At 39.1% G+C, this 26,376-nt stretch overlaps 2 protein-coding genes across 4 annotated transcripts in view; one reads left to right on the plus strand and one right to left on the minus strand.

Moving 5' to 3' along the window:
• Nucleotides 1-4,319: 4,319 nt before the first annotated feature.
• On the minus strand, nt 4,320-15,781 carry FGFBP3 (fibroblast growth factor binding protein 3). Of its 2 annotated transcripts, none has more exons than XM_057506075.1 (2): nt 15,310-15,781; nt 4,320-9,232 (listed from the first exon to the last, which is right to left on the minus strand). In XM_057506075.1, the coding sequence occupies exons 1-2, from the start codon at nt 15,414-15,416 to the stop codon at nt 8,374-8,376; spliced, it is 966 nt and encodes a 321-aa protein (XP_057362058.1). In that variant the 5' UTR covers nt 15,417-15,781; the 3' UTR covers nt 4,320-8,373. The 2 variants fall into 2 exon arrangements, with proteins under 2 accessions (XP_057362058.1, XP_036779517.2); XM_036923622.2 differs by lacking the exon at nt 15,310-15,781 and adding an exon at nt 9,584-9,751.
• A 2,664-nt stretch (nt 15,782-18,445) lies between these two features.
• The window catches only part of BTAF1 (B-TFIID TATA-box binding protein associated factor 1), a 120,870-nt gene continuing 112,939 nt past the window's right edge, over nt 18,446-26,376 (plus strand). For both annotated transcript variants that reach the window (XM_036923354.2, XM_036923435.2), the window contains exon 1: nt 18,446-18,773. In XM_036923354.2, coding sequence (XP_036779249.1) covers nt 18,760-18,773 — 14 coding nt within the window. In that variant the 5' untranslated portion in view covers nt 18,446-18,759. The remainder of the gene's footprint in view (nt 18,774-26,376) is intronic.

A 26,376-nucleotide genomic window follows, 5' to 3' on the forward strand; every position in this document is an offset into this window, starting at 1 on the left:
GCAGCACTATTTACAATAGCCAAGATATGGAAGCAACCTAAGTGTCCTTCAGTAGAAGATTGGATGAAGAAGATGTGGTACATATATACAATGAAATACTATTTAGCCATAAGAAAGAAACAAATCCTACCATTTGCAACAACATGGATGGAGCTGGAGGATATTATGCTCAGTGAAATAAGCCTGGCAGAGAAAGACAAGTGCCAAATGATTTCCCTCATTTGTGGAGTATAACAACGAAGTAAAACTGAAGAAACAAAACAGCAGCAGACTCACAGACTCCAAGAAGGGACTAGTGGTTACCAAACAGGAGGGGTGTGGGAGGGTGGGTGGGGAGGGAGGGAGAAGGGGATTGAGGGGTATTATGTTTTAGTACACATGGTGTGACGGGTCATGGGGAAGACAGTGTAGCACAGAGAAGGCAGACTGAATCTGTGGCATCTTACTACACTGATGGACAGTGACTGCATTGGGGTATGGATAGGGACTTGATAATATGGTTGAATATTGTAACCACATTGTTTTTTCATGTGAAACCTTTAGAGTGTATGTATATCAATAATGCCTTAATTAAAAAAATTTTTTTAATGCTATAATGCCTCTAAAATTATTCTCTAATTTGGTATTTCTGGCAATAGAGCACAAATCTTGCTGTTATAATCCAAATAGCATAATTAGCAATTTGCTGAAATGAAGACAAAAAAATAAATATATAATAACTTGTTAATTATATGTAATTTGTACTCATCCAACATTCACTGCCCCATCAGCAGAAAACCAGGCATGCACCATTATCATTAAATGTTATTGGCTTTGATATTTTACCAACTTTCATTCATATAAAGAAATCATGGTTTTCATATATATATATTTAAACTTTTGTTGTTTGAAAGTATAGCTGAGATAGACTAGGATATATTTATTAGCTTGCATTATGTTTATTTAATATTTAGATGTATGATTCACGGACTTCCCTCCATTGGACCTCATGCCACAAGCCCTGCCGCAGGACTTAAAGATGCAACTGCTATTTGGTATGATGTCTTTGCCTAAATCATATCGTCCACCCCTATTTCCACAGCTCTGAGAACCAATCCATTACCTTCCCATGACCTCCCCTAATGTCTTGCCCTCTCCTTCTTGGGTTTCCAAAGAGACTCTAATGGACAGACCTTTGAGATGCACTTCTTCTTTTTAGTACAGCCACCCCTCCCTGGGGACCTGGCACAATTTCCTGGGGGTTAGACCTCAAGCCAGTCTGAGCAACACCACATAGTGTTGATCTGCACCAGCTGTTATGCCTGGGAGGTTAATAGGCAGCAGCTGTTTGCCAACCATATGCAGGGTTCAGACTTGGGAACAGGCCACCAACACAAGCTCATAGAGCTCACTGAGCAACCTCTCACCCTTAGATCCAAGCTCTCACTTTCAATATTTAGCAAATACCAAAAAGTCTATAAAGTTTATTTATGTTCAATGGCAAACTTTGAAATAAACAATAAAATGATAAAGGAATTTTTATATTACTGGCCTCAATTCTGTAAAGCTGAATTACCAAAATAACACACCAGTCATAACCAAATTTTTCCTAAATCATTTTCAAAATTCAAGATCGTTCAGACATGAAGCTATAGTTACTATTTTTTTTAATGGCAAACAAAAGTACATGACTACTGAAAGAGAAGGCCTTCTCTGCTATTTTATACAAATTAACCACTAAGCAGCAGTCAAATTTTGAGGCTGCTAGGAACCTGAGGCTGCAGCTAAATGTCCCTGCTGGCTCCTTCCAGCCTCTCTCCTCTTACATCCTGCCAGCTGGTCCACAGAGCTGATCATCCTTGCAAGTAACTACAGCTCTCCAGCCTTGCGTCTGCCCCCAACTTTCCTAAGGCAGCCTGCTTGCTTTTAAGCACACCCATAAGCACACATGCTTACACGGCGCTGCTCCTTCATTCTGGGTGGTTTACTGAAAGTTTTTATAACGCTATAGGTACCAGCCATTCAGTTACCCAGAGTGGTTTCACCCTCCAGATTTTCCTGAGGATTTAGATTGTGGATTTCAACAGGGCTTTGCAGGAACATCCAAACCCAAGAAACTGCATACCCACGTGGTAGAGACTGTGGTGTGAGCTAAGGGATTAAAGGACGGCCCTAAAGATCTTTCCTGTAGGCACACTAGGGCTGGGAAGTTTTCAAATTGTGCCGATCCTCCTCCGTGTGTGTGTGTGTGTGTGTGTGTGTGTGTGTGTGTGTGTGTGTGTGTGTGTGTTGTGCTTTGTTTTGCTTTGCTTTGCATTTCTTGTTATTTTTTAAATTGAGAACATTCTTGAGCCTTAGGCAATAATCAGAATGGATAAGAAGAGAAAAGGGTAAAATAGCTGCCTCTAAATGCTGGTAAACATGTTGTCCAGGGATACTGTCCAGTAATTATACATGCCTAAACATAAACTGTGATGTCTCCCTCCTGGGGATCCCACACTGGACATCTTCCCTCCACCTCTCTCCCCTCATCTTAAAAATCAATGCACAAGGGTCTTATCCCTTCCTCTGTTTGGAGAAAAGTCATTCTCATTGTGATCATTGTGCTTGGGAACAAAAGAAAATATGGATCAAAGGTTTAGGGTCTTCAGCCCCACCACGATCACATGACCACCTAGCTCCAAGAAGGCAACAGTCAGCTGAAGTGTAGGTCCAAGCTTCCGGCCTTTCATAGAGAGAACCTGTGGTTACCTAGAAACAGTCCCCTCACATCATTTACATTGTTTTGCACTGTGCTACCAAAAGTCCTTTGGGAGATTCTGTATTTAGCCATTTCAAGTTGTACCCTTAATGAAAGTATTCTTTTCTCTTTCTCTGAAACACAGCCTTTCATTCCTCCAGTCCTCAGGTTCATTTTGGTTTTACTTTAGAACTTAAGAATCAGTTGCCTCACTCCCCCAAAATCCTGTTGGTAGTTTTATTGTAATGATATTTAAACATGTACATTGTTTATAGACTGACATTCTTAAAATGTCAAGTCCTTTTATCTAATAATAAAAACAATTGCATATATGTTTTCATTTATTCAGGTCTTTTCTGGCTGCAGAGTTTTTTATGTTCTTCATATGGCTCTTGCAAAATTCTTATTGAGTTTATTCTTAGGTGTTTTGCCTGGTGGTGTTATTATTAATGTTATCTTGCATTATCTTTTCCAACTACTGTTGTCTGTATATGATGATCACCCAATAATTTTGGGTGTGACTGAAGCAGACTTTTTGCTTTAAAAGAGAGAAGGAGGGCTCTGGTCTACTTTTATGCCTGCTTTTAAAAATTGAAATGGGGAACAGTTTGAAAGTGGCTAGCCAGAGGTCACAGGAGGGACAAACTTGGGGTAAGTTCATCAAAGTCCTACAGCTGTAAGCATTAGTTAGGAAGTAAGGAGAGTTGCTCTTTGAAGTTGTATGAAAGCCATGGAGCTGGGAGATCAGCTGTGGTCCCCAAGTCTCCAAGACCAGAAGCAGTCTCATCTCTTTGCAATTTGTCCTCAGTGAAGGAGATCTCATATACCCCCTTGTTTCCACATTAGGGATGTGAACACTGTATATCACTCAGTAAATCCCCCTTTAAGTGAGAACCTGCTGTGAGCAGGCTAGTAGCCCAGTGTCTTTTCATCAGATAATTCTTTCTTCCACAACTACACATTTCTTCCTTTTTTCTCTTTATGCCGTTTGCAGCTGAGATGGGAAGTTGCTGATCACCATTTTGTGTAAGTGCCCTTTAAGACGGAGTTCCCCCTAGATGCCTGTATTGGCATACTAAAGGAAATGGGAGCACTAAGGAAATATTTGTTGCATGCTTGCAGTATGCCCGGCACTGTACTTCACATGAGCATTTCATTTAATCCTCCAACAACCATTTTTAAAATTATTATTTTTCTCTCTATTTTTCATAGGGAAAGTCTGAGGCACAGAGAGATGCACTAAATTGTCCAAGGTCACATAGATGGTTACTGTTAACACTTAGATTTGAACCTATGTATGTTGGTCTCTGTCACCTAAACTCTTTTTCTTTTAGTTGAAGTATTATTGATATATAATCGTATATCGGTTTCAAATGTACAACACAGTGGTTCAAGTTACCCATATCATTGAATCCCCCACGCCCACTAGTGCAGTTGCTATCTGTCAACATAGGAAGATGTTACAGAATTATTGTCTGTACTCTCCATGCTGTACTACCATCCCTGTGTCATTTAAACTCTTAATAGCTATTAGCTATAATATTTTTTTGTGAAGGTGAAAGAAAAAAGACCTAAATCATGATTCAACCAAACCGAAACATTAGCCTTTTATTAAGTTTTGTGACAGCCCTGGAGTGCACTGCTCAAATCTCCCTTTAAGTGAGAACCTGCTGTGAGCAGGCTAGTAGCTCACAGTGTCCAGCAGCACCTTCTGAATCCACCACAGTGTCCACACCCAGAGCACGTTCTTCCTGGGCCACTCCGAGCCAGTGACTCTGCCTGCAGGCGAGCTAGAACCAGGCCATTCCTGCCCGTTGTATAACTCCTCCAGTCTCTGTGCTGAGGCTTCCTCAGAGCTGCACAGAGCTAAGGCTCTTGTTACCTAATACCTAATCCTCCTTCCTCCCACTCACCCCGTTTAGGACTCAGAGATTCTCCCCACCTGCTCCTTCCTTCTTTCTCACTTACAGGCATCTCCCTGCCCACCTAAGTCTTGCCACCTGTTTCTTAGAGGATCCATTTTGATATACCTTTCCTGAAAGATACTGTCATCTTTGTGACCCTCCTATGGATACGTTTCAAAGTTTATATACTTCTTTTTGCCCTAGAATGGAAAATATGCTATAGTCTGACCAGAACTGAGCAGCATTGGAAATGGTCACAAGTGTTATATTCATGCCGTAGGCCATGAGATTGAATGAGCTTGAGTTGAGCATGCACAGACACTCAGTTGTAAAAATATTCATTTGTCAGTTAGGCTGCATTGTTAATACATTCTTCACTTACTACACCTGGACAGGAGACAGGGAATGGTGTTAATATGTCTACATTTTTGTCAATTCTGAAACTGAGAAGTTCTGGAAAGGACATGAATCTTGGCTATCCAACCGAGTCCCCTTACTCTACACTTTTGTTAATAGTTTCTTAATTAAGCTCCTCTGTTACTCCTGAGTGTGTTGTGTGTTTCCTATAGGAACACTGATGATACAAAGTATACTTTGGAAGCAATAAATGCAGTATTTGTTTTCCACTATCAGAAACTGCACAAAAATCTTATACTAGTTAAGGCAAAGGTTAATCTCAGACTACAAGGGCTTAAATGAGAAATACAGTCAGTCTTCATTATTTGCAGTAACTACGTTCAACAAAGTCACCATGAACATGGAATTAGCAACTACTGAACCACTGCTCCCAGGGGAATACAAGCCAAGGTTTTCAGAAGATTCTGTCCACAATATTCTTATCAACTGTTCCATACATAACCCTATTTTATGTTTCTGTTTAAAGATACCTTATTTAATATACAGTCGATCCTTGAACAACACAGGTTGGACTGTGTGGGTCCACTTAATTGCAGATTTTTTTCAATAAATAAATTGCAAAATATTTTGGGCATTTCTAATAATTTGAAAAACATTTTATTTTCTCTAGCTTACTTTATTGTAAGAATACAGTATATACTACATATAACATGCAAAATATGTGCTAATCAACAGTTTATGTTATTGCTAAGGCTTCCAGTCAACAGTAGGCTAGTAGTAGTTAACTTCTTGGAGAGTCAAAAGTTATACTAGGCTTTTCCACTGTTCAGGGCTTCACACCCTGAACCCCTACTTCTTCAAGGGTCAACAGTATATTACTGATTCACTAACACTGAACTCATGGCTAATAGCACTAAAACTCATGCCCGAACAAAGCTTACCTAACATAAATTTTCTCTTTGAGGCATATCACACCTTTCCTTCACTTAGGCCCACTAAACAGCACTATGTTTGGGGCCATTTTAAACTGAAATTACCAAAAAAAAAAAAAAAAGCACAAAAATGTGACAAAACATGGCACTACACATACCACGAAAAAAATAATTTGTTTGCAAAATATAAGAGCAAAAACAAGGAGGCAGAGTGTTGCCTTGTTAGACCTCATTTGGGTATGTGCACATTGGCCCAAAGTTTTCACCATTCTGTGCATGCACATGTCCACAAATGACTTCAAATGTGCCCTGAGTTTCTATGTAAAATAAGTTTTAGTGAGTGGAAAAACTCACAGATATGGGTTCCACAAATAATAAAGATTGACTGTACACTTTATTCTCCTCTCATGTAAAAGTCTGGCCCATGCAGAATGGGGAGGCACTCTCCCATGAAGTCATTGAGGGACCCAGATTCCTTCCACCTTGTGCTCTGCCATCCTCTAAAGCATTGTATTCCTCTGCATGGTTCAAGTGAACTGGTGAGGACAACCATGTTCCACCTCTCAGAAGGGAGAGAAGAGGAAGTCCAAGGCAAGCAATTTTATTTTAAAGTATACTGAAGTTGAAGTTGCTTTACCAAGTGACAAAAATGTAGTCATTTCATAACACTTACCTACAGGGAAGGCTAGAAAATGTCTCTGGCTGGATGGTATGCACCCAGGGATAAAGGGAGATTAATGTCCCTCTTTATCCCCTTTTCTCTGTGTTGGAGTTTACTTTACTGGATATTAACATAGCCACTGGGGTAAGCAAAATAATGGTCCCCCCAAAGATAACCGTGTCTTACTCCCCAGAATTTGTACATAAGTTACGTTAAATGGCTATGGGGAATTAAATTGCAGATGGAATTAAAGTTGCTAATCAACTGACCTTGAGATGAGATTATCCTGGACTATTCATATGGGTCCTTTTAAGTAAAAGAGGGACGCAGGAGAGAGAGAGAGAAGGAAATAATGAAGGAAGCAGAGGCTGGAGTACAAAAAGGTAAAATTCTCATATCTGGCAGTGCCTTAAATGTCTCACAGGCTCAGGCCTGTAATATAAATGAATAAAGTCAATTGATAAAATGTGTAGGAGCAGAGGAGAACTCTAGGAAACATGCCTAGTCTAAAGGGGGCAGCCAATATCCAGAGTCAACCAATTGTTGCCATGTGAGAAGGTGGGTCCAATGTTGCTAGATCTGATTTTTCAAGAGAATTCAGAAATGTGTGTTTTGTATGAAATTATCTAATATAAATGCCAGCAACAAATCCAAATTGGAAGGGAAGGAGAGAGGGAGAAAGAGGGGAAAAATGAAAGAGAACCAAATTCAGGCCAAACAGAACAATGACAGGGCTTGCCAGTCTGTGACTCTTGCCTTATGCAGACTTATTCTTTTCTTTCCTCAACAGTTCAAGATGTGTTTAGGAACTTACTTCAAAGAATATACTTAGAACTAGATCAAGGGCAATCAGAATTTCCACTGCTCTGCCAGTTCTTCAAACCTACCCATACAGTTTTTATTAAGCACCTAAAATTTGCAAAGTCTATCATTACATCTTATTTAAAAGGAAACATGTTAATAATTAATTACAAAACAGAGGTAACATCCATAATAATGGTCCAAATGACTCCAAGATACATACTTACATTTTAGCTGTTTTTAAAAACATGATCAGATATGAGAACTGTTTTAGAACCTACTGGAGCACTCAACTTCTACAATTCACTCCTGAATTTAGAAGGTTAATGGGAAAAGTTTCAGAACATTAGGTATCACTGTTTAAAAGTAGCACTTCTAAAAGAATACTAGGGCAACCGACCAGAAAAATCTTTTCTTTGGAGTCAATTTTGACCTCTGAATGGCTTCTATTCCTGTAAGAGGTCATTTATGACACCAAGCAGCACCCAAGTTCCTATTAATTCAGAAAGGAAAAAAAATGTTTTTGGTTATCTTGTCAGCTGATTAGGTGAGAAGACACTAACAATTCAACCTGGCTCTGGTTATCAATAGCTCGTGATTATATTTTAATATAAACGTGTTAACAGTATACATTGTATCCTGTTTCCTACAGGAAAATCACACGACTTTAGTCACTTGCCCCACTTTTTTTCAGCCTCTCCCTGTACCCATCTCTCCCTAGTCTACAGTTTTTGCACATTTAAGGTATGCCTACTTCTGTATCCACCCACTATTTCTTCTGCTCTTAATCAGAGTCGGGACTCCTCAAAACTGTTGACTTCTCTGCTCTCAGAAATTCTCCAAATCCCTTACACTCTCACCCCAAGTCCCACCCCCACCCCCAGCCGCATTCTAGAACCACCTGGCCTCCTCCCCACTATCCCGCATCTCTAGGCCTAAGGTGCGCTCAGCTTCCTCGCTCCGGGTGCACACTCCCCGTCCCTCCCCAGGCCGGCCTCCTCAGCCATTCCAGAAATTGACAAAGAAGGTGCAAAGGGAGTGCCACTTCTCAGCACAGTAGGTCTCGGTGAGCTTCGCGTTCTCGTCCAGCCCGTCGGGATCGGGCCCAGTCCCCAGGGGTCGCTCCTCGCCCGGGTCCGCGGCCGCCTTTCTCTTGCCCCCTTTGGTCTTCCTCTCAGCGGGTTTCTCTTTGGGTGGCGCGCTCGTGGGAGGCGGGGTGCCTGCAGCGGGGCCGTTCGCGGGATCCCGGGTCCTCCCCCGGCTCCTGGCCCGAGGCTTGGCATCCCTACGAAAGCCCGCCGCAGTGGGGCGGGCGAGTGGAGACGCGGGGGGCACCAGGCGCAGCTCGGCGCCGTGGCCCTTCTTGCCTGCGCAGAGACGGGCCTTGAGAGGCGCGGGGTCCTGGCAGGGCCGCCGCTTCTTGCGCAGCCCGCTCAGCACCTGCTTCCAGTAGTGAGGGCGGCGGGCGGCGTAGGCGGCGCAGCGCTCGGGCTCCCCGCGGTAGGCGCACTGCAGGCGCGCCCCGTCTGGGGCCTGGCAGCGCAGCGCCAGCTCTTTGCCCGCCGCGGGCCCTGGGGCGGACAGCAGGAGCTGCCAGCTGCACGCGTGCCGCCCGGGGCTGACGAAGCGGCCCGAGGAGCCGCCCGCCGGACCCCGGGCCGGCTCTGCCGCGCTGCCCGCCGCCCCCTTGTCCCTCCGGGCGGCCGCGAGGAGACAGCCACCCAGCAGCAGCAGCAGCGAGAGCGACGCTCGCAGCCTCAGAGGACTCATGGCCCTGGGTGTCCGCGTTCGGGTGGCTCTTCCGGGCCCCCTGGGCGCTTCAGTGGTGGCAGGGCCAAGAGGGCAGCATCTCTCGGACCTGCGGACAGAGGCACAGACAGCTTCTGACTGAGCCGGGCGGAGCCCTTCACCCAAGCACATGCACCTGCAAGGAGCCCTCCCCAGATTTCTGCGCGCTGATTTCTCGAGAGCAGCAGCAGCCTGCGAGGGTCTCCTCTGAAAAGTTTTCCTTGGGGTGGGGGGTCGCTTATTGTCTAGTGCTTTTAAAATCGTTTTGGAGAACCCCATGCAAATACAAAAGCAAAGAGATGCCTGATAATTACCACCTCCACCCGTCCTTCACCCCTCCCTTTTCCACCCTCCAATAAACTATCTACAAAATCATTTCAGATTATTCCTCCTATGCATTTCTACTGCACTTTGAACTTACCAAGCTTGAGGAGCAGTGTTGGAACCTTGCTAGGGTGGTGGGAATGACGGCGGGAGGGATAGGTCTGTTTTAGCCGATGTCCAGTGAACCAACGAGTTATCAGTGGGAGGGAAGGGGCCTCCCCCATTATGCCCCTCCCAGACTTCTCTCACACTGGGAGACTCCCACCCCCCTCCACCCCTACACACACACCAGATGTAGAAGTGGCACTGAAACAAAACATAAGTCTTATTTCACTTCCAATGTTTAAGATAATTTTTACTTGAGAATTTTAACAACTCAGTCTTTTCTTTCCTTCGACGTATTTAATCGTCCCAACAAAAAAGTTAAACAGAAAGATTTGAGTTAAAAGAAAATAAAATGATCAAACAACTGTGAATATTTTAAACCAGGTGCTATTTACTATTTTTCATTATCATTGGGTTCTATATTTTCACCCATCATTTCTGATAGTCTTTCTTATTCTAATAATCTTAAGCCAAATAAGTGTTACTAACAAAAATATGTCCTCACTTATTAATATGCCTTAGTGTCCAGAAGTTCACCTAGGGGTGGACATTTGGGCTTTGACGCTTTAAGGTATCATAAATCAATTATAAACTTCTTGCAAAAATTAGAGAAGTTTTTAAAAAATAACTTAATTGGATTACAGTTGCAAGGGAGCATTGCCAATTCAAATAGTATGATCTTTAAGAATTAATGTGTTTTTAAATCTTGAAAATTTTATATTTAAGCAAAGCTAAAATATACTTCAAGATATTCTTTTTACAAAAATGTTCTCAGAAATGTGATTTTAAGAATTCATACCTCTGAAACTGGTTTATACATTTTCTTAAAATACTTCCACAAGATGTCAAGAAGTCTCATATTTCCTAATGCCTTCTTGCAGACGGTATTTTCTATTGCTGAACTCCCATTGACATTGTATTTGAACAGTTATAATTTGATTACTAATGTAACAAATAAAATAAGAATTGGAAGAATGTCTTTAAATATGTATTAGCACATATTAAATAAATAGTAGTGTGTATTGACCAACGAAAGATTTTTGACACTCTGGTGAAATCAGAGCGCTTAAATGGCTTACCTGAGTTCGCCCATCATGTGACAAAGCACAAGCCACCTGAGTGTCAAAGATAATGATCTTTACATTGAAGTTTTGTATTACATTGGTCACTTCCAACTTAGTTACGTTTTAATTACACCAATTTGACTTATAATGAGAAGTAATTAGTATCAATGAAGTTAACAAATATTAACTTGTTTCATAAACAAGAATAGGTTAATACATTTCACAGATGGAAACCTTTTTCCCAGAAAACTGTAATCGTAGGAGTAAAAGTGTAGTTACAGGTTTTTGTCTGTCATTCTGGCATTACTGTTGTCAGCTACTACACTGAACTGAAATCATTTTTTCAGCTAAAGAGTGACATCTTGTGACATTCTGCCCTAATTACAAGGAACAAGTTTACCTGAGGATAATCCAGAACTATTGTGCCCAAGGATACACAAATGTGCTGAACCATGTCAGAAAGGGATAACTTCTTACCAGAAGTTACCTTTTGTGAACTGTGGTAAAATATATATAACATTAAATTGACGATTTTAACCATTTCTAGGTGTACAATTCAGCGGCATTAGATTCTGTCACACTGTTGTACAACCATCACCACCATCCATCTCCAGAACTTTTTTCATCTCCCAAATGTACCCATTTAACAGTACTTCATTTCTCCCTTCCACCACCTATTGGTAATTGACAGTCTACTCTCTGTCTCTATCAATCTGACTACTCCAGGTACCTCATATAAGTGGAATCATACAGTATTTTTCCTCTTGTGACTGGCTTATTTCACTTAGCATGTCTTCAAGTTTCATCCACATTGTAACGTGTCAGAATTTCCTTTCTCTTCAAGGCTGAAAAATATTCCATTGTATATATATATATATATATATATATGCCACATTTTGTTTAGCTATTTATCCACCAATGGTCAGTTGGGTTGCTTCGCTTCCACCTTTTGGCTATTGTGAATAATGCTGCTGTGAACATGGGTGTACAAATACCTATCTGAGTTCCTGCTTTCAATTCTTATGGGTATACAAGCAAAAGTGGAATTACTGGATCATATATATTTAAAAAAATTTTTTTAAACTTTTTAAAAACTTTTTGAGGAAACTCCATACTATTTCCCATAGTGGCTGCACCATTTTAAATTTCCACCAGCAGTGCAGGATTCCAATTTCTCCACATCTTTGCCAATACTTGTTATTTACTGTTTGTTTGCTTGCTGTTTTTTGTTTGTTTGTATAATAGTCATTCCTAATAGGTGTGAAGAGGCATCTCGCTGTGGATTTTTTTATTTGCATTTCTCTAATGATTAGTGATTTGGGGCATCTTTTCAACTGCTTTTTGGTCATTTGTATATATTGGTTGTAGAAATGGACTATTCAAGTCCTTTGCCTATTTTTTAACCAGGTTGTTTTTATTTTTATTTTGGTGTCATTAATCTACAATTACATGAGGAACATTATGTTTACTAGGCTCCCCCCTTCACCAAGGCCCCCCCACATACCCCATTAATCACTGTCCATCAGTGTAGTAAGATGCTGTAGAATCCCTACTCATCTTCTGTGTTGCACAGCCCTCCCCGTGCCCCACCCCCACACATTATACATGCTAATCGTAAGGCGCCCTTTCTTCTTCCCCCAATATCTCCCTCCCTTCCCACCCACCCTCCCCAGTCCCTTTCCCTTTGGCAACTGCTAGTCCATTCTTGGGTTCTGTGATTCTGCTGCTGTTTTGTTCCTTCAGTTTTTTCTTTGTTCTTACGCTCCACAGATGAGTGAAATCATTTGGTACTTGTCTTTCTCCACCCAGCTTATTTCACTGAGCATAATACCCTCTAGTTCCATCCATGTTGTTGCAAATGGTAGGATTTGTTTTCTTCTTACGGCTGAATAATATTCCATTGTGTATATGTACCACATCTTCTTTATCCATTTGTCTACTGATGGACACTTAGGTTGCTTCCATTTCTTGGCTATTGTAAATAGTGTTGTGATAAACATAGGGGTGCATCTGTCTTTTTCAAATTGGGTTGCTGCATTCTAAGGGTAAATTCCTAGGAGTGGAATTCCTGGGTCAAATGGGATTTCTATTTTTAGTTTTTTGAGGAACCTCCATACTGCTTTCCACAATGGTTGAACTATTTTACATTCCCACCAGCAGTGTAGGAGGGTTCCCCTTTCTCCGCATCCTCGCCAGCATTTGTTTTTCCTAGTCTTTTCTATGTTGGCCATCCTAACTGGAATGAGGTGGTATCTCATTGTGGTTTTAATTTGCATTTTCCTGATAATTAGTGATGTGTAGCATCTTTTCATGTGCCTGTTGGCCATCTGAATTTCTTCTTTGGAGAAGTGTCTGTTCATATCCTCAAAAGATACTTTTTAAAATATAATGATATCATAGATGTAAGAAAACATGAAATATATACCATAATACTGATTTTTAAAAAATAATCTTGTTTGCATCAGTGATTCAACAGGCTGGTTTAGATTCACCATATGCTACCTAATAGTTTAGAATGGGGTGAAATTTCATAATTTTAGTAATTAACTGCTTAGTCCTACCCTGCGAATCCTACAAAGGAAAAGTCTTACCATAAGAACGCAGTGTAGTGGCAACCTCCTTCCCTTCTGCCCCTAGAGAGTAGCTGCAGCTCCTGACCCAGCAAACTTCTATGGTGAATGGAGTGGGGCAGGAGGTCTCCTGCCTCTTAAGTTCCTTAAGAGTACAGAATAATTTGTGCATGTAAAATCAGCTTTGTGAAGTTTAATATTCAAATTTTCTTTGTTTCATGTGTATTTGCCTTATCTCACACATTATATTGTAAGCTTTTTAGACAAGAATTCTCTGTTTTTTAATTTTTTTTTTTTTGGCAATTTAAATTCACTTAATTTTTCTTGTAGTAAACTATGTGGTGGCCACAGCTAGAGCCTGAGTCCAAGGATAATCTCTTTTTTAACTTTTTTTGTACCTAATATAATGCTCAAGGTGAAAATTGATTTCTTGAACATTGCTGGTAAAAGTATAAATAGGTACAATTACTTCGGAAAACTGTTTACATTCTCTTATAAAACTAAATATACACCTACTCTGTGATCCAGCTATTCCACTTCTAGGTATTTACCCAAAGTAAATGAAAACATATGACCACAAATAGGCAAGTACAGGAATGGTCACATCACTTTATTCATCATGTCAGTTCCAAAGTGCAAACAGCCCCATTATCCATTAACAGGTGATTGAATAAACAAATTGAGATACAACTTGTTTACTAGCAATAAAAAGGAATGAACTACTGCAACATGCAACAACATGATTGATTTCAAAACCATAATGTTGAGCAAATGAAGCCAGATAGCACAGCAAAGAGCATGTATTGTATGAGTGCATCTACATGAAGTTTTGGGACAAACAAAACTAATCCATTGTGGAAAAACATCAGAACAGGGCTGCCTCTGGGGAATGAGTGGGGACTTGTATTGATGAGAAAGGGATATGAAGGAACTTTCTAAGGGCTATTGCAATATATTATATTTTGGTAGAGATCTGAGTTATGCTTGCATGTAAACTTTGCCTAAAAAAGAACCCAAACCTGTAAAAAACATAACTTAAAAATTGTATTCCAATTATAGATATTAAGAACGTATAACCACCAAGATGAACATATATTAATATATTTGTGTTCCAGTTTTTTAAAGAAAAAAAGTCACGTAACTCTTCCATTTCCATTACCCCTTCAAATCCCACTTTCCTTCTCAAATATTGTTCTGCATCTTGCTTTTTATACTCAACTTAGTTTTGAGCTTTGTCCATATTAGCATATGTATATCTACTTTATTTACTTGAATTATTGCTGTTAGTATCCCATCATGTGGCTATATTACACTTAATTCATCCATCACTCTACTGATGGATATTTAGGTCATTTCCAGGTTTTCTAGATGATAAACAGTGCTTCAGTGAACACCCTAGTAGAGATCTTCTTATGTAAGAGTATTTCTCTAGAGCAGCAGTCTTTTAAACTGAGTATATGTACCCCTGAAGATACCTAAAAGCTTTTCAAGGAGTGGGTAGGTCTCTATTTTTTTTAAATTCAAAGTCAACCTCCATGTGCTTGTTCCCTCTATATGTTTTTATCAGCAGTAGGCCTTGGTATGGACCTATTGGGTCCTTTCGCCTTGAGCATTATATTAGGTACAAAGATTGGGGTCTATACTGGTTTTCCTTTTCCAACTTCTTTCATATTTGCCCTTCACTCACTTGATTACAAAAAGACATAGTTCTCATCCATATAAAATCTCATGAGTTTTATACATAAAATTTAATATATATCCATTTTTATGTTGTTTCCATTTTTTAAATTTAACCTGTTAATTCATCTAAAGTTTATTTTTGTGTTTAGCATGAAGCAACAAAATTACACCTAATTACCTTGATATAAAAGTCTAAATAATTTAAGTGGATAATATATACTTTTGTATTTATATCAAATTTCCTTTGATTATATGAGAAGGATAAAGCTAGTGGATGCACCAATCCATTACCTTCCCAGAATCCCCTGCAGTTACAGCATCCACAAGACACAGTTCTGACCAATGAGATATAAATTGGCTAAGAATTAGTGGGGAGATTTTTGCTTTCTTGAGACAAACATTACCTCTTACTCCTTCCTTTTCCTGGGTATCTGATGCACAGAGGTGAAGCAGCAGTCTTTCCACCTCTCCCAGTAGAGCCTGTATCAGGGGAAGCTGACTCCATTTTCATCTCCTGGGTGGTCTAAGGATAATAACATCATCCCCATTTCCAGCGGTTGGTTTGGTTATAGGGTGACCCAATTGTGCCCACCTTGTGAAGTTTGTTGTCAGCTTCTGGGAAAGTTTTCCCTACTTTTAAAGGAGGCTCAAGGAAAGCCAATCTTTCTCCCCCTTTCCCTCAGATGTTCTCATTTTGCTATTATACAAAAGTTCTATGGTTTAGTGGATTCAAGTTTATTTTTTCCTCAATGGTAAATATATTTTGTGCATTTATAAATCCTTTTCTACTGTGTGGTCAAAATATTCTTCAACATAGTCTCCTAAAAGTTTGACAGTTCTGTTTTTCATTTTTAGATATTTAATCCATCTGAGATTTATTTGGGATATGGTATGAAGTAGGGCTTTGATTTTTTCCTTCACATGGAGAGCCAACTGTCCAACATTCTTTACCAATAGTTCTTTCTTATGCCATTGATTTTTGAAGCCACCTTTCTAGTGGTAAAAAATAATAGCTCGTATTAGCACTTAATATTTTTCAGTTGTATCACCTATCACCTATCCCAATAACTTTAGGTTCATGATCCGTCATTTATGATTCTGAATTGAAAAAGGTGTGAAAATCATACTTTAATTCACTTGGCTGCAAAGCCTGACCTGAATTGCCATGCAGCTATTTACAGTCTTTTATTTATTCCTCTTAGTATGGCTATTCATACAATTTCTTGTAAAATTATTAAGTGTATTTGATTACAGGGTGCTGCCCTAGAAGTTGTTGGGGTGTGACATAACACAAGATATAAGCATTAGATTACTTTTCAAAATCAAAGAGAATTCTAAACTCAGAAAATCATCTGGCTTCAGGTAGTTTGTGGACCAGTACTGCTATTATTCCCATTTCACAGATGAAGAAATTGAGACAGAAGTCCCTTGTTCAAGTTTGGATAGTTAACAAGAATCATCATCAATGTAGCTGATAATATTTTTGAGTGCTTATTATGGCAGTCACTTGGTTAAATGCACTATATTCATTATCTCATTTAATCCTCACCACAACCTTATGACATACTATCATCCTCTTCATTCCAAGATGAAGAAACTGAAGCTTAGAAAGGTTATACAACTCCCTTGAACACACAGCTATTAAGTGTGGTGAGGATTTAAAAAGAAGTCAGTCTGACATTAATATTATTTGATTATTACACTCTCCCTTTTAAACCTGTAATACCAACTCTTTCTTCTAAACGTCATTTAGAACTACGCATCTAATTACTTCTTGGCTACTAAAGACTAAGATTCTTAAAATGTCTATTGGATAATATTAGTTATATGCTTAAAACCCTCCTATGACTTTATACTACATCTAGAGTAAAATACAAATTCCTCACAATGGCCCCTTCTTATCTCCCGAGCTTATCTCCCAACACAGCGGACTTCTCTTAGACTACTATACTAGGTGTATGTATCCTTTAGCTGGAAGGTTTGCCTGGTCTTCAGACAGTGGGCTCCCTCTTGTTATCAGGCCTCGGCTTAAGTGCTTCCTTGGTTTTTCCCTAATTACCCAGCCTAGAGTCTCTAATCCCATCATTCTGTTTTACAAAGTATATAAATAAGACATTCAGTTCACTTTTTTTCCATTAGAATGTAAGTTTAACCAGAGTGGACACCTGTCTGTTTTGATTCCTTGTGAAACCCCAAATTCTAGGAACAGAGTTTAGCAAAGTGGTAGGTACTTAAGTTTGGCTGAATAAACAAATGTAGTACACAATCAGTAAATAGTACCTGCTTACTGGTTTACTGGTAGGAGATAAATTGAAAAGGTAGGTGGGAGGGCACTGAAATGTAAAGGTACTTGAACATCAGCTTAATCAGACTTTAATAGCATAAATAGCACCCAGTCATGTCTGCCACAGAGCAGGTGCCCAATAACTATTTGTTGAATGAATGAACAACAATAAATATTATTACTAGCTTGGATCTTGGTCACATTACTTAAAGTTTGAGATTAGTTTCCTCACCTATAATATGAAGATTAAAACTTACTTCACAGAGTTGGCCTATGAATTATATGAAGTAATTCATGCCAAATGCCTACCATATAGCAGGTACTTTAGTTTCTTTCCCCTTACATTTATAACTATTCTATGGTTTACAAAGATCTTATAAGCCAAATACATGACCTCATCTTATTTTCATTATCTTCTACAGTAATTCTCATCAGTCTCATTTTATAGATGAAAAACAGACTCATGGGTTGAGACATAGGCTTTTCAGGTAATGAGAAGCCAGTGGACAAGTTTTATAAGCAGAGGAGCAACATGATAAAAGCATTGTTTTTTGAAGATTGGTCTATTGATGGCCCATTATATGGGCTCAACTGATGAAGCTAGACTATAACTTTGATTACTATCATCAAAATCAAGTTTAAGACAAGGGCCTGCACTAGGTGACAGAATGTTTAAAAGCCTAATGAATTAAGCTTCTGAATAGCCAGATAAGCCAAAAAAAAAAAAAAAGGCTGGGGAGTTTTCTCATCTGGTTTAGGAAATTAAGGCACCTACAACATATTTAAGAAATCAATCTTGGGAAAATGGCTGGCAGAAAAACCTTCCTTCCATTACCTATGTAGAACTTCCGGCAAATACGGCAAACTTTTGAGCCGCGTCCACGTGCCATTGCAGACCTTTCTTGGTTTCATCCCTCTCACTGGTACAACGGCTTGGATGACAGGATCCTAATGTCCTTCGGATCCAGCTTTCTCTAAAGCAGACCGATGGGATGGAGATCGAGGCAGGAAGGACTCAGAAAAACAAGTTTTTGAACTTCCAGAACCTTCGCTAAATTGCCTTTTTTTTCCTTCTCGAGGAAACAAGGAAACCCTTATGTCTCCTCCCCGCCTTGTTTTAAGACTAACGACCCTCTCCAGACGCACAAATAAGTTTTCTTCTCAGGCGCACGGCGCCAGGCCGACGCTGCCGGTACTCCTTAACCTCGCCGGCGGAGCAGAAGCCCTCGCGGTGAGCTGATGTCACTTCCAGCGCGCTGACGCTCACCCCGGCGTGCCGACGCCTGCGTCAGCAAAGAGCGGGGCTGGGGGCACCCGGTTTGAAGTCGTGCGGGTCGGAGGACTGCCGCCTCCGCTACTGTGTCAGACCCTCTGTTCCCCGGCCGCGGCGGGGACGACCTCGGGTAGGCGGCGGGGCAGATGTCCGAAGGCCCGAGGTGGGACGCCCCGCCCCGCTCCGGCCGCTCCCTGTTTCTCGGCCTGGGCCTGCGCCGCTCTGCTGTCTGGAAACTAGCGCCCCAGCGGCGCGGCGCGTAGCTCGCGGGGAGTCCAGAACCAACGGCGCCCTGCCATGGCGGTCTCCAGGTGGGTCTCCTCCTGATGAACGGCCCGGAATATGGCCCAGCGAGGCCCGGTCTCCTTTCGTTGCCCCCACTTCCAGAAAGAAGCGGGTCACATTGTCACTGGGCTCGGGCGCCTTTTTCCACAGACTTAAGAGTTCGCCCCAAGGTTTCGGGGGTTTGGGCTCAGGTTAGTCCTCAGGAATCGGCTCAGAAATGTCTCTTTCTTTTTTAATAGACCCCTTGACACTTCTCTTTCCTCACCATGTTTCTCTTGTCTGGTTTCTCTTCCCTCTTTGAGTTCTAAGAGAGCCTTTCATCTTAGTATTCTAAGGCTGATCCCTAACCTCCATTTCACGGGAAACTTTGTAGTAACTGTTGAAGTCAGGGAGTATTACTAGTGACTAACCTAATTATGTTACATTTTTAAATTTACGGCTTTAGAGGTACAGTCTTTCCTGGGGAGTTTTTTCTTACAGTCTAATTTAGCAGTAAACATTCAATTGTGAGCATTGTATTCTTTGGCAAATTGCTGTAATAGCACCATCTTCTTTACCTAGGGCGTGAAAGATACATCACAAATCTTAAATTCTTTTAAAATGCTGCATATCAACAGGAAGGTCTAGGGAAACCAAGACATATGTATTTGTCTAGTTGTAGGAGGAAAGGCCTCCTTTACTGCAATATGACAGGATGATGGGAAAACTATTTGTTAAAGGTTTGATTTTAGTGTACGTTTGTGTGTAAGTAGACGGTAGTCTGATAGCACTCAGAAGGATTCACGAAGTTCATTAGAGTTGATGATGTAAGTTTTTATGAGAATTGGGCCCTTCTGCCACATAGACTGAAGGGAAAAATGATAGTTCAGGAAATAGCTTTCATCCATTTTTCATAATTAACATATTCCTTTCCACAATATGTGGTCAAGCTGTATCTCTTTTGCCAATGAAGGGATAATATCCGTCAGAGAATCCCTAGATAACTGATGAAATAGTGTGTGGGAGAAACCCATGGGAGTTAGGTGAAGAGAGTTGCTAGGTACCTGTAAAATAGGGCATCTAATTTTTATTTCATAGATAAGTTGAATCATTCGCTGCGAGGAAATTCTTACTTTGAGATTTGTGAAACTGCCTTGAGAGACTACAAGGGGTACAATTTTTGCAAATACAGGAAGGTGAATCATTTAATTTGTTACCTCCCATATAAATACATAAATATATATACATTATAAATACATTGGCATATAAACTTATTATGAGATTTATCAGGTGATACAATGTTTAAGGGAATAAGTAGCTCTACAGATTCTTCCTTAGAGCAGACTATATGTTTTCACATTATTTCATGTAGTTTTATAGAGACAACATGTAAGTGTTTAAAAAGAGCCTAATTTGGCCAGGGCTAATCTACACAAGTTTAGGACACCTAAATTTTAAAATGAATGAGTGGGTTTTGAAAGCTACTGCCTTTTGTTCTCAGCATTGGACTTCAAAGGGTAGTGTTCTTTTGTCTGTAGATTCTTGTTTGCTTTGCCAAAATTCTGTTAAATTCTACTTTAAAAAGCCTGTCATGGTTTTATGAAAGAGCTACTCCTGTGCTTATTTTGGTAATTCATATTTGCTGGAATCAAATCTAAAATATTTTTTGCACTGTTTATATCAATGTGCATAACTGAAAAAAACTAATATTTTTAAGGTCTGGTAAATATTTCCAGTGGAAGGGAAATAGTAAGTTGGTACATTCATTCCCTCAGTTGCCAGGTTCAGAAATCTGGGCATAATCCTTTCCCCCCATCTAGCTGGTCACTGAATTGAATCCTGTCAGTTCTGCCTTTCCAGTCATTCTCTGGCCAATCTTTTTCTTTCCATACGAGTTACCACAGTCCTACTCCATACCACCATAATCTCTAATCCAAGACAACTGCAACAGCAACCACTTGCTCATTATTTCTCCCAAGAAGTATCTTCCTATTTGGTTCTTTACTTCAGCCATATTATTTGCTAATATGCAAATCTGAGTGTGGTCATTTTCTGCTTAAAACATGTTAGTAGTTTTCTGTTGCCTTAGGATAAAGTCCATTCCTTAACAAACATCTTCTCAGATCCTTTGTGATATGATTCCTGCTTCAATTTTTTAGCTTCATCTAGTGTCAAGTTCTGTGCATCTCTCTCTCCTCTTCTCCCTTTGATCTGTGTCTCACCTCCCAATCTTTATTTCTAAAACTAACCCCTCCCTCTGGCTAATTCCAACCTTAGTTTTTGGGTCTAACCTGTATGTCACTTTGTTCAGGAAGCTTCTGGTTTTATTTCATCTGAGATATTTGCACTAATGTACTTCTGTCAATCATAATATTTATTAAACTTGATAATTGATTAATTGTTTTCTCCCCTGCTTGGACTGCCATAAACTCTGGGAGAGAAAGGAATATATCTGATCTGTCTATTCCAGCAGAGTGCCCAGCTCATAGTAGTACCTCAGTACATTTTTTTTTAAAACGGTAATTTTTTCTTGTTTTAATATGGTAATTCTACCATAATTTATGTACAGTAGAGTATTTCCAGTATTTTTTAGTGAGTGCTTCATTTTCCTCAGGAAGAAAAACTTTCACTATAGCTTTGAATATTGGCCAGGATTATAGTTTTAAAAATATAATACATATTATCATAACTATTTTTAAGGGTTTATTACTATTCTATGATAGTGTGGCCTTTTATAATGCAAATAGGATATACTGTAACCCTGCATTTTATGTGATCAAATTTTTAAGGCCCTGCTTTTAGTTTTATAAAGGCCTAGTTTTACTGTACTTTGAATTATTAGAATGTGGTAAATTATGAAAGGTGCAGCAACTCTTGATCTGCTGGGTGAGTTAAATCTTGCAAACAAACTTCATGACTTTCCAATATTGCAAATACAATCATAGCTGTAAAATCCAGTGAACTATTACTGAAAAATGTATTTAGACCTTTTAGGTCTAAAAGTATTTAGACCCTAACAAAAAAGAGAGTATGTAAATGTAGGAGTAGAAAAAAAAATGTTGTCTTTAAGAGGTGAATGCTAGAAAGTCAGCTAAAACTACCTCAGCAAAAAGACAAATTAGTCTATATTACAGCTTTTCAGTGCTGCTTGCGAACAGTTGAAACCATAATTGTGAAATCTGGTACTGATGCTTTATTTTTGTGAGCCTTTCTCACAGTATCATCTATTACTTTGTGGGGTTGGGCCACCAATAATAAAGGCAACCTTAGAGGAAGTAAGCTTTACGTCAATTACAGAAGATAGTGAATTTGTGACAATGTTGGGTTCCATGGCTTAATGCAGATTTTTTAAAAAGGTTTTTTGATACCTTTGCCTCTTTATGCCACAACTGATGGACTGTTGTACACTGACTAGCTAATAGGAACATAGTTTTTCTTTGATCATATAGAGAAAAATTTTAAATATATTTCCAAGAATTTTTCCTTGATCAGAACTGTAAAGGTCATGTCCAGGATTTCTGGAAAGTAATTATGATTTGTCTGCTTTCAAAACCATGCCTTTGGTTTATGTCATAGGTTTTTGGATTTGAAAATGATGCAGTTTTCAGAAAACATCCAGGAAAAACATGGGCACTCACTCTCTTATGGAAGAAACAAATTGCTACATATGAGCATACTTTTGCTCAGTTTTGTTAATGCTCTCCAATGCTGATACTTCAGAGAAACATTGTTTTAATAGGCCTATTCTGTCAAATAAAAGCAAGTTTCTTGATTCAGGGGAAGTTTCAGTGGATCCTAACTTCTGACAGGGAAAATGCTAAAATGATCTTAATTACCTCTAGAACAGAACTGGTTTCTTGTGTTGTATATCAAATATTTCACACTTAAAAAATTTTAGGGACAGGAAAACCGGAAAGGGCATTGTAGAAGCTTCTCCATTTATGTCTGTATGGGAAATTCCTTCCTGTTTCTTTGGTTTATTCTTCAAAGAACTTGTATAAAGGGTTTTATTTTTCTTTTTTTAAAAAAATTGTGAGGAACAATATAAAATTCACTGTTTTAGCTGTTTAAAAAATACAATTTTATATGAAGTTTTTAAACCACAGATATTTCTGCTAAAGAACCTAGATTTTACCTTTAAGATAAAGGCATGTGAAAGGTTTTAGGTTGTTGGATCAGGAATAGAGGTAAGAAAAAAAAAATCCTGAAGGAAATAACAGCTTGGTTGTACTTTTTCAGCATTCATAAGTATTTACAGAATACTTTCTGGTTCTAGGTGCTGGAGATACAGCCGAGAACAAAAATGGAGTCCCCATTATCATGGAGTCTATATTCTAGCTAGGAGTGGAGTGGAGTAATGTAACTAACCTAGCACACACCTGGCCTTGCACCTGGTTTTGGTGTGGCTTCACATCTTCATTTGATTCTTAGTATTCTCTGTGGTATCTTAAATTATATCTACTTTCTTGTTTTAAGAATATAACACAGTTTCGATTTACCCACAATATGAACTAGAAGATAACACATTTTAAAAGCCAGTCTAGAGAATTTATTGAAAATTGTTTCTTTTTGACCATAACTTTCTTAATGATAACAACATGGGACTTGGTAGTGTTCATATCAGATAATTTTATTTTCTTTCTTTTTCCTTAAGTACCATAGGGAAAATAAGAATGCAAATAGTTTGTTTTAAATTTTACTGCACTTTTGTAAATACAAAAAACATAACAAAATGGACAGATTTGACTCATCGGTCTCTCTTAGTTAAGGTTACAAAGCTATTCTTGTGAAGCATTTCTGTCAGTTGACTTTCCAAAACTTTTCAGAGATAATAAATTCATTCTGAGATTATTGAGTTTGGGAGTAAGGAAGTTACATTTTTTTACCTTTTCCCACCCCCTCCAAAATAGTAGTAGAAATGCAGCATATCCTTGTTTATTAATGATGAAGTAGTAATTTAGGACATAGTTCAAAATACATATGATTTCATTGTTTCTGTATCTTTATGAAATATCATAATGCAAACAGCTGAAGAGAAGAGGCCTTAGATCATAGCTGCCAGCATAATCTCTGCACACTTCCATGTGCTCTTTCCTTTTTCTAGGCAGTCTTTAGAGCAATTGCCTGAAATCACAGGTTGGTAAACAGAACATGAATCCTGTCTTATCCAAATTGAAAATGGGACAGATTTCTTATTAATAAATTCATAACCAGTGGATTTTGTCAAGTATAATTGCCTTATGTTTTATTTAAATTATTCTACAGTCTTTGGTACCTTCCTTCAGCTTGACATCTATTACCTCTTTATCCTCCATCTATCCATTCTTCAGAGAATGAAGAATGGCATTTTTTTCTACTAGCTCTTCTGAAAGAGAAAGTTTAGCCAAAGAAGTATTGTGGTAAGTACTGTGTTCCTTCAGTCAGCCCTACTTTTAGCTTTCTTTTTCTTCTGACCTAGGTTCCTTCATACCCCTCCCCCACCAACTGCCCTGTCTGCCTTATAACATGATACTGATCCTGTCTCATGCCCTCTTCCCCTTTCCCTACCAGTTCACTCTACCTGCCTTTTTCATTGTGTCCTGGCCCTGATGCTTTCCTTACTTGCCTCATTCCTGACTTCAGTGGGGTAACAGGTCAGGCTGCCCTTGTGTCAGATACTGATCTGCTCATCATTTTGTTCTTCCTTTTGTGTGGTACCTAATCTGCTGTCCTGGAGAAAGGAATGGAGAACTCCAAAAGGGGCTTTGAGTCAAGAGGATCAAAGAAGCATTCTTGTGTCCTCATTCCTCTGTTCCAGGAGGCAAGTTTGGCTGTACCACCAAGGTGGAAGATGTGAGAGTAAATAGAACTGGAATTGGATGAGAGAATGAGCTGATCTGCTGCCCTCAGGGCAGTTGGCAGGTGGAGTAATGGAGGTGGCATGACATGCCATTGGGATAAAAAGTTTTGCAGAAAGAAGCAGCAAGAGGAACCGTGTGGCTGTGAGACAGGATCAGCATTAGGTTAGAGGGGAGTTGAAGGTGTTGGGCAGGAGACTAAAGGAAGTTTTAGGAAGGGTGGAAATTAATGAAAGAAACAGTGCCTGCTGCATGGTCTTATCTAGCTTACTTGTCTGGAGCAAGCATAACTACTTTGATGTTTAGAATGCTGAAGTACTTCTGTGCTGATTTTTTTTCACTTACTGAAACATTATATTACTCAGCATCAGTTCTATTATTTTCATAATTTGTTTTAATGTAATACAGGTATTACAGCTTAAGGATTTTCTCAAAATAAGCAAAAAAAATAATAATTGTGATGTAGCATACTCTTTCTTGCTTAAAACTGGTGGTTAAACTTGCCTCCAAGAAACTTCAGCTTTTCTTTATTTATAATTTTAATTACAGTAAATACCATTTACCAAATATTTAAATACTGTGCAAAGTATTGTGGGGGACAAAAAGAATCATTGAAGGCAATAAAGCCTAATGAGCAAAAGATATCATGTGACAAATTAATTTTGGAGATGCTAAGAAGAAAAGCATAATAAGTACCAAAATGGCCAAGATGAGAATTCATGTGGGTTTCAGAACAGAAAGTAATTTCTATAGTATAGTATTCAGAGGTGGTTTCAAGATGGTAAAGAACTTTAAATTTTGATGGATGGGAGCTAAAGAATTGAACCAAGAAAAGACATTCCAAATGGAGAAAACAGTTTAGACAAAACTATAGAAACCAAGAGGGCCCATGTTTGGGAAATACTTTTTGTTTTTTATTGCCATCTTATACGTAAGGGTGAGCCACTGAAAATTTTGCAGTAAGGTGACCAAAGGGTGCTTTAGGAAGTAATTCTTCAATAAGATCACATTAGTATGGGGTTAGGCTCACTGGGCGGTTGAAGGTGTGGCAGTAGAACTCCCTTATGGGCTAGATTTGGGAATTACATTTACTGTGTTATAGTTTAAGCAAATAACAATATAGTTTCTTAAGGGAGAAATTGGTGAGAGATGAGCAGCCAAGGATTGAATATGGGAGAATTTGTATTAAGAGTGGTAATAATAGGGAAACCAAGAAAATAATTTAGAGTTCAGAGAAGAACAGGGTAATATCATGTGAAATCTTAGGAAGGGAAGTCTTTTAAGAACAGGATATTGCTGATACTGCATGTTATAAAAGTCAAGAAAATTGGATTTACCAAAAAAACACAAACATGGATTTGGACCTTACAAGTTCATTGGTGATCTTCAAATGTGCTGTTTCAGTAGTAGAGAAGGATAGAAATTTGATTGATAAGGATTAAATTTTGTATAGGTAGGAAATACTGATTTTAAACACTTGTTTAAGATGCTTGGCAATAAAAATAAAATGTTCTAGCAGGTAGAAGTCAAGCAGTTTATTTTCTCACTAGAAACAGAATGCATATTTGAAGATACAAAGAAATGCATTAATAAGGCAGTAATTTAAGGTAACTGTAGAAAGGATGAATGAGAATAGAAGGGGGTGGTATCAAGAACACAGTGGTACAGTATTTAAGCCTTGAAGAGGAGTGAGGGCTATCTTTTCATTTGAAACAGATGATAAGTGTAAAGACCAATCTTTAGGGATAGTGAGGAGAGAACTTAAGATGATTTTGTGTTCCTTACTTAGCCTAGAGATCTACTCAGTGAAGCA

Source organism: Manis pentadactyla, chromosome 8 (assembly GCF_030020395.1).
Source record: "Manis pentadactyla isolate mManPen7 chromosome 8, mManPen7.hap1, whole genome shotgun sequence".
Taxonomy (NCBI): Eukaryota; Metazoa; Chordata; class Mammalia; order Pholidota; family Manidae; genus Manis; species Manis pentadactyla.